General features: G+C 46.7%; 1 protein-coding gene across 2 annotated transcripts in view; it reads right to left on the minus strand.

Moving 5' to 3' along the window:
- Positions 1–11671: 11671 nt before the first annotated feature.
- Piwil4 (piwi like RNA-mediated gene silencing 4) overlaps positions 11672–15376 on the minus strand; it is a 36804-nt gene continuing 33099 nt past the window's right edge. For both annotated transcript variants that reach the window (XM_057767784.1, XM_057767785.1), the window contains 4 exons: positions 14521–14674; positions 13029–13157; positions 12443–12590; positions 11672–11788 (listed from right to left, as the gene is read on the minus strand). In XM_057767784.1, the coding sequence (XP_057623767.1) occupies positions 11672–11788; positions 12443–12590; positions 13029–13157; positions 14521–14674 (548 nt within the window). The remainder of the gene's footprint in view (positions 11789–12442; positions 12591–13028; positions 13158–14520; positions 14675–15376) is intronic.

Genomic DNA, 15376 nt, shown 5'->3' on the forward strand with positions numbered 1-15376 from the left:
TGGTTCACCTATAGAAAATGCTAGTTCCGTAGGTCTGCCTAGACTTTATAATAGACCACTGTACTAAGAAGAAATTTCCAGGTCTCCCTCCTCCTCTTTCTTCTTCCTCTTCTTCCTCTCTCTTTCTCTCTCTCGATCTCATTTCTGGTTTTGTATTTTTGAAGACAGAGTCTCATGTAGCTTAGGCTGACCTCAAACTCCCCATGTAGCTAAGACTGGCCTTGAACTCCTGATCTTTTCACCTCTGTTTCCATTTGTTGGGACTGTAGGCCCATGTCCCGCACCGGCTTCCTGTTCCTAACTTGAAAGGCAAAGCCACTGTTATATCCACTATAGTGCACCAAACACTTTACACAGTGTGGGAGTTTTAGACGCTTTCTGTGAGGTCAAGAATTTTCTGTTTTTATTGCTTCAGTGTTTGTTGCCTTTTTAAACCACAAACCAGGGCTAAGTACTCCTGTGCTCTTGTTCGGTGCCCTCAGCTATGGAGTGTGCCTTTTAATCTGCTCTTTGATAAATAACACGATTGTCTTTTTCCCACAAAGCCAAGTCTTCTACGCATTCCTGGGGCAAATCAAGCTTGGTCTTATTTTTAAAATGTTTCCTCTGTACTAATCTGGATTTGCAAAGGTTTCAGATTTGTTGCCTTCTAGATGGGGTGGCCTATCCTGTCTTTGAATAGCTTAGGAATGAAATTATATTGTCTCATAAAACGAATGGAATGGCTGTGTCCCTGGCTATTATCTGGAACAACGTGTGTCAGATGGGACGATCTGTTCTCTGAGTGTGGCAATCTTTCCTGCTGCTCTCCTTTTTGGGGAAGATGCTTTTGTGACCGACACTGCTTGCTCTTTTTCTGTTTCCATCACACTGGCAGAGTTAATACACCAAATGCCAGCTTCTCCTCTAAGCTAGTGTTCCCAGCTGGTGTTTACTTAGCCAACACAGCCATCTGTTGGGCCTTTGCAATTCTTCCCATCTTATATACAAGGAGAGATGGTGAAGAGGGGTCAGGTTGCCTGTCCAGCTCATTGTAAGTAGCAGAGCCAAAACTGAACCCAGTCAGTCTGCATTCCGACCACAGAACTCACACTGCCTTTTCCCACTCTTTGTTCTGCCAAAAACTTGCTTTTTTGATGGGGAGCGGGGGGTAGTAGTGATGGAGGTGGGTTTTGTATTAATCTGTTGCTTTCATTGGTTAATTAATAAAGAAACTGCCTAGGCCCATTTAATAGGCCAACCTTTAGGTCGGTAGAGTAAACAGAACAGAATGCTGGGAGAAAGAAGCCGAGTCAGGAGTCGCCATGATTCTCCCACTCCAGACAGACACAGGTTAAGATCTTTCCTGATAAGCCAGCTCGTGGTGCTACACAAAATATTAAAAATGGGTTAGATCAATATGTAAGAGCTAGCCAATAAGAGGCTAAAACTAATGGGCCAGACAGTGTTCAAAAAAATACAGTTTCCATATAATTATTTCGGGTAAAGCCATGTGGGCGGCCAGGTGCCGGGAACGCAGCCCCGCCGCTCTTACTACAACAAAGTGGCGTCTAACGGCGCCAGGAACGCAGCCCACTGTTCCTATTACTACATAGTAGTATATTGGAACAGCCCTGGCTGTCCTGGAACTAGCTCTTGTAGACCAGGCTGTCCTCGAACTCACAGAGATTCACCTGCCTCTGCCTCGCCCCCCCCCCCCCAGTGCTGGGATTAAAGGTGTGTGCCACCACTGCGCAGCAGCTATAACTTTGTTAATTCATATAGTCTTAAAAATTATTTAACAATGTTTCAAATTTCAGAGTCTCACATTTTGACTCTTGCAGAACCTTAAGTTTTTCATTTTTCTTGTGCCTCCTTTTGCTTATTTATCTACGTTACTGTTATTGTTGTGTACTTGTGAGTGAGGACTGGGGGTAGCACACCTGTGGAAGTCGGGACAACTCTGGAGTTGGTCCTCTCCTTTCATCTTTAGGAGTGTTCTGGGGATCAGAACTAAGTCTTCAGGCTTGTGTGGCAAGCACCTTCCCCTGCTGAGCCATCTTGCCTGCCCCAAGCCTGCTTTTTGAATCCATGAGTTTTGCTAAAACCTTGTTCTCCTAGCCCAGTCCTCCCCAAGTCTAAGCGTTTGAGGTTGGGAGAATGACTGGGAGCCAAATGGACTAAAACGAACGCCCTGAGCTGGTCTGCAGGGCTCCGCGCTACGCTGTACCGTGTTGTATGCTGCACCGTAGTGTTTGGAAGTTTCCATAGTAGAAAGTAAACAAAGGGATAGGACTTCATTTCCTGCTCCTGCTGGATTTTAAAATCTGATTCTTTTCAGCAGGGTTGACTTTATCTTTAGTCTCTATTTTTTTTCTTAAGTTTTTGTAGTGGTTCTTTTTCCTCTCTTCCCATTAAACGCTTAGGTAAGGGCCGCACTGGTCCAGTGGTAGAATGCTCGCCTGGCGTGCTAGGCGCCCCAAGCTGTTTCCAGTACTGCCATAAGGAAACAGCTGAGGTACGTAATGTTCAGTTTTACTTTTTAGTATACACATCTAAAGCCACAAACTCCCTGGCAATATCAATTTCACTGTATATTACAAACCTTCCGGTACATAGTACCTTTTTTAATTTTTAAGAAATTCCCAGTCTAATGTTTTTTAAAGGCACATGCTGCCTATGGCTGTCTCCACGAATGTCTTACGATATCTGTTATTTGCAAATAGTGGAGATTGACTTTGCGCCTCTCATTAAATCACATCTCGCAACTTCTTTACAAATTAATCTCTGTGGGAGCAGTGAGAGCTCTCAGCGTCTAAAGCACTGGCTGCTAAGCCTGAGTTCAATCCCCAGGACCCGCGGGGTGGAGGGAGAGAACCAGCTCCCACAAGTTGTCTTCCGACCTCCACAGACACAGTGCTGGCGCCCTCCCAACATACACGCAAGAAAGAAAGAATTTCAATAAAATTATTCTTGTTATTACATCTACATAGGATTTGTTTTTTGTTTGGTGTTTTGTTTCTTTGTTTTTGTTTTTTTGGTACAAGGTCTCCCTCTGATCCATGATGACCTTAAACTCTTGATTCTCCTGCCTCGGCTTTTTAGTACAGGGATATGTACCATTTTGCTCAAAACGTCTGTCTTTTTTTAATCAGTGTTTAAGAAATTCCTGTTAAAGTCTCCTTGCTTTGCAGTGAAGTAAGGGAACATAAGATTGTTATGTAACACTGTTTCTTATATTTACATTTCAGGTCGCTGTCATGTTGACATTCAAGTCACTGCCGTGCACATGTGCTTGCTCATGTTTACACATCAGGTCACTACCGTGCACATGTGCTTGCTCATGTTTACACATCAGGTCACTGCCGTGCACATGTGCCTGCTCATGTTTATACATCAGGTCACTGTCATGTGTGTGCTTGCTCATGTTTACATGTCAGGTCAATGTCATATGTGTGTGCTTGCACATGACTGCTACATCTTGACTGTAGATTTAGAAATATATGATATCCTTACTTTTAGTTTTTGTTTTACTTTGATATCGATATACCTATTATGCATTTATTTCAGGTACTAATACAAAGTATCTGTTTCCTTATTTTCAGATTTATTTTTCTGTGTACGAGTGAATGCTTGTATGAGTTTGTGTGTGCCACATAAGTGTAGAAGCCAGCAGAGGCCAGAAGGAGGTATCAGATCCCCTGGAATTGGAGTTACAGACAGTTGTAACCATGCGGTACCATGCGGGTGCTGAAAACCAAATCCAGGTCCTCTGCAAGAGCAGTAGACACTTTTCCTCACTTTTATCTTAGACACTTTCTCTTTTCCAGTTAAATGTGCTTCATAGAGGCAATACATAGCTCAGTTATTTAAAGTCTCAGTCTTTTATAATGCTGTCTTAATGGTGTCCTTCAGTGTCTTTTTCCTACCTTACATGGTATTTTTCTATTTATGTTCATTTTCCTTTCTCCTTTACTCTTGTTTCTGGCCCCAACTACATAGGCTGTATCCTGCTAACTGAAACAAGCCAAGCATTAGCCTAAATCTGTCTCCATGCTTTGGGTTCCTATACAATGAACCACAGCCCATGTTTTTGTAAAAGCAGAGTTTTAGCCAATTACAGACTTCTATACTTCAGCCAATCGCAGACAGACATTGATCAGGGTCATAAACGAACAGCCAATAGGGTGGTTTCTTTGCTGTGACCCTAGTTTGCCCACCAAGGCTAGCTGCTGAAGGGAGGTCTCACCATGTAAGAATGTAATAATGCTTCCTTCTCTCCTTTTCCCTCCCACTGAGCTCAGCTCCAAAGTCTCCTTTAAAAGATGATCACAGGGCCCTGGGGAGATATCAGAAGTTAAGGGTGCTGACTGCTCTTGCTGGGGACATGGGTTCAATCCCCTGCACCCATAGGGCTTCTCACACCATCTGGTTCCCTCTTCTGGCCTCCTCCGGCGACAGGCATGCATGGGAACGCACAGATGTATATGCAGGAAAACGCCTATACACATTAAAATCGATTTAAAGATAATCACACACAGTTAAAGCTTTCAGATTCTAATCAAGGATAGCATTACCATTTCTGGCCTCCTTCATAACAAGACCAGACTTCCCTCCAAATGTGCTTTAATGTTGTCCGCATTGACAGCTGACTGTTGGTTTACAGCCGATACAGTTTGGCTTTACAGAGCCACACCGACCCCTTTGCTCAGCTTGTTTCTCCAGCGGGCTTATCGTCTTATCTTGCAGAAGGACACGCTCTAGAAGACCTTTCTACAACCATGCCCTGGGCCTTTATTATACTTGAAGCCTTAAATTGCTCATTCTTGAAAGACGAATTAGCTTCTCCCAGAACACCCGCTAGCCGCATCAGCGTTTCTCTTTAGGCTTTAGAGATCTCGTCTTACTTTCCCCTTCACCACACAGAACGTGGCTGCTTCTCCGTAGGCGCCGCCTGTCTGTTTCTATCCTGAAGTGTTGACACCTTCCTCCACACTTGGTACTATGCAGTCTGAGGATTATGTGCTAGGTGCATGAGGAGCCTGTGCTAGGTTGAGAAGACCCTCGGAGGCTGGTGTGCTTAACTGCTCGGTTTCCAGTTGGGGAAATAGGAAGGGATTAGGAGGCATGGTGCTGTTGGAGTGGGTATGTCACTGGTGCAGGCTCTGAGCCATTCCCAGTTAGTCTCTCTCTGTCTCTGTCTCTCTCTCTCTCTGTCTCTGTCTCTCTCTCTCTCTCTGTCTCTCTCTCTCTCTCTGTCTCTCTCTCTCTCTCCTCTCTCTCCTTCCTATTTGTGGATCAAGATACCTTCACCGTGCCATCATGAACTCTAACCTCTGAGATGATAAGCAAGTTAAACACGGTTCTTACTACGCTGTCCTGGTCATGGTGTCTGATCACAGTGACAGAGAAGAGACGAAGCCAAGACTGTGTTTTATTTCCCGACGAGCACACACTGCCACTTCTGGGCACGTCTCTCTGCACGTGTTCCTGCTGGCTCCCCTCTCTGAAGTCTCTGTGGTGTGTGTGGCAGTGACTGACACTGTCTCTGCACAGCACTGCCGGGGGTTCACTCAAGCTTGGTTTTCCCTATTTACTTTGCTTTCGAGTTCTAGTTTCCATAGACTTAAAGGGATTTGTGATCATTTGAATATAGAAACTTTGAATGTGTGCTGTTTAAAAAGCATCCTAACACTTGAAAGCACATAGTAGATTGAAACAAAGAGTTATGGTCTTTATAAAGGCTTCATAGAAGTGGACTTTTAAGAAAAAGAGGAACAGGGGATGTACTCACTCATATTTGGTTTCTAGCCATAAATAAAGGACATTGAGCCTATAATTCGTGATCCTAGAGAAGCTAAATAAGAAGGTGAACCCAAAGAAAAACATATAGTCATCCTCCTGGATATTAACCTTCATCAGGCGATGAAAGGAGACAGAGACAGAGACCCACATTGGAGCACCGGACTGAAATCTCAAGGTCCAAATCAGGAGCAGAAGGAGAGAGAGCACGAGCAAGGAATTCAGGACCACGAGAGATGCACCCACACACTGAGACAATGTGGATGTTCTATCAGGAACTCACCAAGGCCAGCTGGCCTGGGTCTGAAAAAGCATGGGATAAAACCGGACTCGCTGAACATAGTGGACAATGAGGACTACTGAGAACTCAAGAACAATGGCAATGGGTTTTTGATCCTACTGCACGTACTGGCTTTGTGGGAGCCTAGGCAGTTTGGATGCTCACCTTACTAGACCTGGATGGAGGTGGGTGGTCCTTGGACTTCCCACAGGGCAGGGAACCCTGATTGCTCCTAGGGCTGACGAGGGAGGGGGACTTGATCGGGGGAGGGGGAGGGAAATGGGAGGCGGTGGCGGGGAGGAGGCAGAAATCTTAAATAAATAAATAGAAAAAACAAAAACATAAATGACATATAAGCATTTTCAATTTATTTTTACTTCCTAATCCAATAAATACAAATACAAACATGAAAGTAACGCCGTCATCAGCAAAAGGAGCCCTCTTTGGTTTGGTGGGATGGGTTAGTTTTCCTACAGTGCACCCTGAGAGCACAATCCAGAGACGTTTGGGGGAGAAACTGACAATGTATATTAGCAGCTTTTAATGTATTAAAATTTTTTGGAGCTAGAGAGATGGCTCAGTATTGAGAGCACTGACTGCTCTTGCAGAGGATCTGGGTTCAATTCCCAGCACCCACATAGTGGCTCACAACTCTCTGTGACACACACACACACACGCACACGCAGGTAAAACAACTCACATAAAATGTTAGTAACAAAGATTAACTTCTTTAAGTGTTAGAACTTTTGATTCAGCAATTTTTTCCTACCCTCAGGAAACCATCCCAAAACACATGGGGAGAAGACTTGCATACTGCGTTTTCACAGCAGGGAACAGTTTACAATACGATGAAAACAGGGACAGGTGTTTATTACATCCACGCAGTGAACTATTAGTCACTAAAACATGCCTACAGAAAATGTGTAATCAAATAGAAAAATATACAGACTGCAACCTTATCTGGAAAACAAAACTTACAAAACTACCTGTGCAGGCCAGCTAAGGGGCTAAAGTGAAGCAAGCCCAAGTGTTGACCAAGTTTACCTCTGGCTGGTGACTTTTTTCTAATTTTTTTGTATTTTCTATGTATTTTAGAGTATACATCTTTAATTTTTACAATTTAAAATTAGTGGTTACACAAAACAAAAAGCACATTTCAATACACAGTCCAGCAGAAGGTTCTTTATTTTCTGTTTTATTTATCTCTTTCTCCTGTCTTCACTGGAAACAAATCTTCCCTGCATCCTTCCAGGAGCAGCTGCTGGGTTATTCTTGGTCATTAGGCACTGGGCCAATCAAAGTGCCAAGCTCAGGTTAACGTGCGCACCGAAACCCTGAATTTGACAACAAGCCTCAAGAGCAGTTGGCACTTAGTGTTTGAGATCTTGGAGTCTACTTGGAAGGCTTATGAGAAAATTTTCCCGTGGGTAATTGCTAAATCAAAACCCGGCATTGAAAAGGTTATGGAGTCCCACAGCCCACAGTTTCTTTTAGATTTCATGTTTTGATTTGTAGACATTTTGAGACTAAAAGTAATTTTTATTTAAAAAAAAAAAAAAAAAAGGTTGGCTTCACGAAGAGAATTGGGTCAGCTCGGATCTCCCAAATAGCAGAAACCAAGAGAAACAGATGTCAGTGAACTTAAACAGCAAGTTGAGTACGCCTTGTTAGGGTTTGAATGTGAACTGCCCTCCACCAGCGGCTCCATCTCTCAGTCCCAGCTGGTGGTGCTATTGGGTTGTAGAACCTTCCAGAGGCGGGGCCTAGCTGGAGGAAGTGGGTTGCGAAGAGGCGGGCCTTCCGGTTTGGTCTCTGAGCCAAAAGAAAACCAACGTTCCTTAAATTGCTTATTGTCAAGGATTTGGTCACAGCAATGAGAAAAGAACTAAGGAATATCTAGGAAAGAATGCGATGCTGTAAGGAGAACCGTAAGATTCCGAGTCCAGCACCGTGCCTCTCATACAAATCTGTTGACCAAACTGTCGTTCCCTGTCCTCTCATCTGGGCTGACAATGTGGTCCTCTTTAGTAAAGCCGGCTACATTGGGTTTCACATTTATCATCCTTATAATAACTACGAAGCGGGTGTAGGAAGTTTTACAAGATCCCCTGAGGCTCACAATGGTTAGGTTGCAGAGCTACCAAGTGGTAGTTCTAGGATTCAAACTCAGGGCTGGACGTCCGTGTCCTCTCTTTATATCTGGTAGCCTTAATGAGAAGCTAACTAATGTAGGCGACAGGAGGCAGACAAATAGCAGGAGAGCCCGAGTGGAGCTTCATTCTGTAGACCAACTGTCATTAACCCTGGCAGCGTACGGAAACGTGGTATTTTTAAATATCAAACCTGGTATTAAAACCATTTAGACAGCCGGGCGGTGGTGGCGCACACCTTTAATCCCAGCACTTGGGAGGCAGAGGCAGGCAGATCTCTGTGAGTTCGAGACCAGCCTGGTCTACAAGAACTAGTTCCAGGACAGGCTCCAAAACCACAGAGAAACCCTGTCTCGAAAAACCAAAAAAAAAAAAAACCAAAAAAAAAAAAAAAAAACCACTTAGACACCCAGGCTTCATCTGTGAAATTTCTCTCTCTCTCTCTCTCTCTCTCTCTCTCTCTCTCTCTCTCTCTCTCTCTCTCTCTCTCTCGTGTGTGTGTGTGTGTGTTTGGAGTGGGAAGCATGTAGCTAAGTGGTAGAATGTTTAGCTAACACATTTGAGACCCTGGGTTCAACCCCACCAACACTGAAGGAACATCAAAAAGCTGTTTCTGTGGTTTTGTCTCCCATAGTGCAGTCCGCTTCTCATGGTGTAGACAGGGTAAGAGAGCCCCCAGAAGAGAAGCCTACACATCCCCTGGCCTGTTGGAATCTGAATTCAAGAGAGGATTTCTTAATCCCATGCAGCCTGACCTCTCAACACAGCAATGGAAGACTCCGCTCAAAGGGCAGTGTGCGTGCGCCCTCTGGTGGAGGCAAGCAGAAAGGCGTCCTTGGCAAGGGCTATAGACACCAGCATTGGTGATTCAAAGTGCTGCAGGCAGATTAATACAAGGAAGGTATCTGATGGGGGGGGAGGCTCTAGATCACTTTTGCTTGCTCATTTTTGTCAACTTGACACTAACTAGAATCACCTGGGAATCAGAAACCTCAATTAAGGAATCAACTCATTCGATTGGCCGGTGGGCATGTCTATGGGGGGCAGTTTTTTGATTAATGATTGAGAGAGTGACAAGCGGTGTAGGTAGGTGGTCCTCGGCTGCATGAAAAAGCAAGCTGAGCAAGCCAGGAGAACAAGCCAAGAAACAACTTTCCTCCGTGGTTTCTGCCTCTGTTCCCGTTGAGTTCCTGCCTTGATTTCCCTCAGTGATGGACTGTGATGGGGACCAAATGAGTCCTTCCTTCCCCCAAGCTGCTTTTGCTCATGGTGTTTATCCCAGCAACAGACAGCAAACTAAGACATCTGTTAACGTCTGAAGGAAGGAACTGGATGATGCTGAGCCCCTGCAGGTGACACCTCCCCACACAAGGCACTCCCTCTGTGCAGTCTGGTGGGGGGAGCGCTCTTCCACTTTACAGGTTTCACTACGCAGGAGAGCTTTGTGATCCTCCTCCAGGTGTCCTCAGACAAACAAGAGGACAGGTCCCACACAACCTGTCCATCTCAACTCTGCTGAAGCTTATAACTAATAGTTAACTTCATCGGCCGCTAAGTGGTTGTTACAGCTTCATCACACAGCCGTAGTATTCAATGTGAATGTCAAGCTTGCCACTGGTCACAGCAGAACTCCTCACAGGCAGGATGTTTGGGCCACACGTGCTAGTGCACACCTGAGGAGGCTGAGGCAGGGGTCCTGCTGCAGGTTTCAGGCCAGCCCGGATTACATGACAAGACTGTCTCAAGACAGAGAAGCGGGGAGGTGGAAGAGGACACAGAACAACAAAAAATGTCTTCAGTGCAATGTGACAAGACTGCTCCTGGTGTCCCTCAGGTGCCTGGCTCCTCCTAGGGCCTCAAGATCTGACTCTCTCCCCCACTGCACCCCACTGCAGCCTTCCTCCTATCTCCATCTACATTCTCATTGCTGGGGCATTCCCCTACAGACAGTTTTCAGGGCTGGTGGGGGGAGGACTTCAGCAGAGGAGTGCTGGTGAGCAGGGAGGACTCCAGCAGAGGAGAAATGCTGGTGAGCAGGGAGGACTCCAGCAGAGGAGGAGTGCTGGTGAGAAGGGAGGACTCCAGCAGAGGAGAAATGCTGGTGAGCAGGGAGGACTCCAGCAGAGGAGGAGTGCTGGTGAGCAGGGAGGACTCCAGCAGAGGAGGAGAGCTGGTGAGCAGGGAGGACTCCAGCAGGGAGGAGTGCTGGTGAGCAGGGAGGACTCCAGCAGAGGAGGAGTGCTGGTGAGCAGGGAGGACTCCAGCAGGGAGGAGTGCTGGTGAGCAGGGAGGACTCCAGCAGAGGAGGAGTGCTGGTGAACAGGGAGGACTCCAGCAGAGGAGGAGTGCTGGTGAGCATGGAGGACTCAAGCAGAGGAGTGCTGGTGAGCAGGGAGGACTCCAGCAGAGGAGTGCTGGTGAGCAGGGAGGACTCCAGCAGAGGAGTGCTGGTGATCAGGGAGGACTCCAGCAGGGAGGAGTGCTGGTGATCAGGGAGGACTCCAGCAGAGGAAGAGTGCTGGTGAGCAGGGAGGACTCAGCTGGGTAGCCGTAGTACACCCCTCAACCCCAGCACTTGGGAGGCAGAAAGGAAAGGGATGGGTAGCAGCTGCAGATGAAGATTGTTTCTGTTTAAGGACATACGAGAGAAAGGCTGTTTATATGTCAGTGGGTCAGGGAGGAAAAACTGGTGATTTGCAAATAGAGACGCCACCTTTTGTGGCTGGCAGGGGGGGTTCTGGAGCAGAGGTACAAAGTCATCCACTATGGGCTTCTTAGTGACAGGGAGGCCACAGCACGGAGCCCTGGTGTGCAGGTGGATGCAGCTGCACCTGGCCAGATCCTCTCCTGGGGCTTCTGCCTTCCCTGAGTGGGAAGTCAGGCTGGGCTCCAACACAGGGCACTGCTGCTGGGCCAATGAGAGCCTGTCACAGACCAAGCGCTGAGTCCTGCTTCAGAGACAGAAAATTCATTGACACAGGGTCCAGTGGGTGTGTCTGGACACAGCTACTGAAACTCCAGGTTCAAGTCTCTCAACTTCCCAGTAACACCAAACGCATCCGTGATGCTCAGATCGTCTTTATTTAAACCACTCTACAGACTACTCCACAATATTTAGAAAATCTCTGAGAACCCCAGGAAGTTAAAAGTCCCACTTAGCCACCATCAAAAGACCAAGCAAACGTTGTTTTAGACCTAGTTAACTGTGGTGATAAATCCTAAATGCCACAGTGAGAATTCACTTAAGCATCAACTAAAAAAAAAAAACCACAACAATAAACAAGGACAAAGTTGTATGAAAAAAGCCATAAGAAACCCATTACTTAAAATTAGGTTAAAATTAGGTTCAACTCTTTAGGCAGCAAGAGCCCTGAGCCTTAGGCAGATTTGTACAAAACACAGAAACTTGGTTTTTGTTTTTTTGTTTTATCTCCATTGAGCCCTGCTATTGGCCCAATGCTTACAGGTAGAAGAGATTATTGGCTAATTCCAAACTTGGTTCCTTATGAATGCTTTGTGCCACCAGGAAGGTCAGCTTGTGTGCGTACTGGCAGGGTGCAGGAACACTGATTAAGCCCTGGGGAGGAAAGGGAGTGATAGCATTGTAGAGATAAACCTGTTTGTCTTTCAAAGTGATTTTTTTAATTAGTCACCTTTTCACCTACTGGTTACTTACCCAATAGAATGCATCCTAGATAAATGACAACTAAACTTACCCAACAGAAGGCAGCCCTGCCCACTGGAAACTTAAGCTCACTGGCGAGATGGGCTGGTAGGGGCGGGGCTTTGCCTCAGGAGCAGGGAGCGGGGAGATACATGTGCCCACCTAAGCTTCCTGTGATCTCGTGTTCTAGAGGGGCTCAGGGCAAGCCTGGGCCTAATGCATAGGCACACAGGCAGACCATGACTTTTCACCTCACCAGGGACGGTCATGCTGGCTTCACGTCTCTCGTGTGTAGCATGAACTGACAAAACTGCTATCCCCAGTCTTGCCTGGGGTACTGAGTGGGATTAAAATCCTGTGGGGACAGAACCTGGGGCTGTTGAGACGCCTCCTGCGGTTTTACTTCTTTGACTGAGTGGGATCCTCCAACCCTGAATTTAAGGACTCATGTGTCCACACCTCCCAGTGAAGTCAGGAGTAGGGAGCAGGAGGGAGGGAAAGGACAAGGCAAGTCCCAGGTGCTAATCTTTAGCGTCACCCTTACTTCAGTGAACAGCTGTTACTCACCTGCCAGTTGTAGTAGAGATGGCATAGTTTGAAGGTCAATCTCTGCATGTGGTCAGGCTTCAAGCCATTGTCGTCATAGATGACGTTGTAGTAGGTGGGACTAACAGTCCCCCGGTTAGTAGTCTGGCTGACCAAGTAGAAGTCATACCTACAGAGAAACGGGGGGGGGGGGGGGGGTGGAGAAAAGGGATCACAAAGCAGGGTCAAACTGAAACAATCCACTATGTGTGCTTGCAAAAGGTCAGTCTGGGGGCTGGGAGGTTCGTTAGAGAGCCAAGCACTTGCTGTATGTGCAGCCTGAAGCCCTGAGTTGGGTCCTGCAGCACACATGTCTACACAAACAAAGTCAGATGTGGCTGTATGCCTGTGGTCAGCCTCAGCACTGGGGAAGCAGGGACGGCCCAGCCAACCCCTCATCTCCAGATGCAGTGAGAGACCCTATCTTGACCAAGAAGGTGGAGTGCAATCCAAGACATCTGCTATCAAACTCTGGCCTCCACACGAGCGTGCACACCTGTGCACACACGCACACACCCACGTACAGATACACACACACACACACAATCAGTTTCCCAGTGCCACTTGCCAATCAGTGCGTGTTGCTTCCGAGTCCACAACAGTGCCGAGCGGGGGGTTCTTCACGGTGCGATCTGTCTCGGAGAAGAACCGCAGCAGGCATCTCTTCCTCACCACAACCACTGAGAGTCTGCTGCTGCTGCCGCTGCCGCTGCTGCTGCTGATGCTGCTGATGCTGCTGGTACTGATGCTGCTGGTGCTGCTGCTGCTGGTGGTGGTGGTGCTGCTGCTGCTCCTGCTGCTGCAACCAAAAAGGTGGAAATAAGGGCACTGAGGCCCATCCAAACAGTTCTGGGTTGTCTGGTCAGTTTGTAAGAGAAACAAAAGGAAATTCATTCTAAAAGCACCACAAAACAAAATAAAAGTCACCCATGAATCCTCGTTCTCTAGACAGACATACAATTGTTTTCAGTTAGGGTCTATTTGGATTGGTAACAAAAAAGAAACTGCCAGTTTGGCTGTAGCTACGGGTGGCATTGCCAGTATGCTGTCTGGCTTTCCCACCACTGTACCAGGAACAACCCGAGCCTCGGCCATTCCTCTGTGGCTGGCGACCATGGGGCTTTGGCTGACCACGATGGGAGTGTGTCCACACCCAGATCTGCACTGCCTGGGAATAAGACGATCCCTAAGAATTTTGAGACCCGCTTTGGGAGCACTATCCTTGCTCTTTCCCATTCTAGGATTTTCCTTGCATCCTCCCTCCCACTGAAGAGAGTGGTGGTGGTGCACGCCTTTAATCCCAGCACTCGGGAGGCAGAGGTAGGTAAATCTCTGTGAGTTCGAGGCCAGCCTGGTCTACAAGAGCTAGTTCCAGGACAACCTCTAAAAAAAGCTACAGAGAAATCCTGTCTCGAAAAACCAAAAAAAAAAAAAAAAAAAAAAAAAAAATCACTGAAGAAAACGGCTCACGACAACAGCAGATGTAGCAGTAAAAAATGACCAGGGCAGCTGCATGATCAAGGCAGTCCAGCTTCTGCCTGCAGAGACTCCCTCTCCCCTGTTCATGACTTATCTGGGTACTGGTGGCTGTATCAGAACCTCTGTCTCTTGTGTTAATTTCAGACTCAAATTTTAAATCACAGCTCCCCGTCCCCAGTGGAGTATTAATACATACACAGCATCTTTGATACCCTGACCCCTGCTAGCTCTTGGAAACACTCTGCAGCTCCTTACCTCACGGTGCCTGACTCAAGGCCCCCAAAAACTTACAGCATCAGGATATTAATATTAGACTATCTGAACTACACTCCAGTCTCAGAAAAACCCATCCATATAGGTATGGCACAGAAACACAGCAAAACTTCACTGTCTAAAAAATAAGTCATATTCACAAAGCACTCGTTCAGGATCGTGGCCGTACATGTTGTGAGTGTCAGAGAGGGAACAGAATACCTGGATCATGGCCGTACACATTGTCAGGATCGGGGGGGGGGGGGGGGGAAGAATACCTGGATCGTGGCCGCACATGTTGTGAGTGTCAGAGAGAGAGAACAGAATACCTGGCACCTGAGCCACACTCAGCCACGCTGCTCAGCAGCTGCGGGATTTCATATTCCAGCACCGCCTTCAGCTGCCCGTTCCCTACGCCATCTCGGTACACGATTATCCGCGAAGGCAAATCATGGTTGTACTTGTACCACTTGTTGAGAGCTCCTGGAGAGTGTTAATGAGAAGAGAGTCATCCGTCCGGGCTACCAAAACTAACATCACGTTTAAGTAACTTTGCTTTTTCAGACCACGGTAAGATGAGAAGCCTTAGTTCTGGGTTGTATCTGTAATAACGTAAAAATGGCCAACAGGACTATTCCTTTATCTCTGCTATTTGGCAATCACAAGGGTTTCTGTGGCATAATACACTCTTAAATTTAACATATTTCTTTAGCCAAATTTGAATATTGAAGTGAGAAAACAAAATTTAATTCACGCAGTGGACAAATGCCTGAAACCAAATTAACACTAATTCAACTTTAAGTCTTTGAATCTGCTCGAGACAAGCTGGATTTGTTGGTATCGTCTTCTTCCCTAATGAGAATAAATATGAAAACACAAGGAAGTGACTCCGGAATTCTCTCAAAGCAACTCCTCACGCCGACTCCCGATCTGAGTCTGTCTCACAGATGGGACGGAGTCTGAACCATCTCCACCCACTCTAACCATAACCTGCTGCGGAGTAGGCACCAGATGGCAACTCCTCCACGAGAGAGGCTCTCGGTGGAACAGCTAAACATGGGCCGAGTTTCTAAATGAGGAGAAAGTCACAGGATGCGGTAATTCCTTTTTGTGTGTAGAGTGCATAAGCTACTTCAGGAGCCTCTACTGCCTAGGAAAGGGGTTTGGCTTGACAGAAGATAATCA

The sequence above is a fragment of the Chionomys nivalis genome, chromosome 4, assembly GCF_950005125.1.
Source record: "Chionomys nivalis chromosome 4, mChiNiv1.1, whole genome shotgun sequence".
NCBI lineage: Eukaryota > Metazoa > Chordata > Mammalia > Rodentia > Cricetidae > Chionomys > Chionomys nivalis.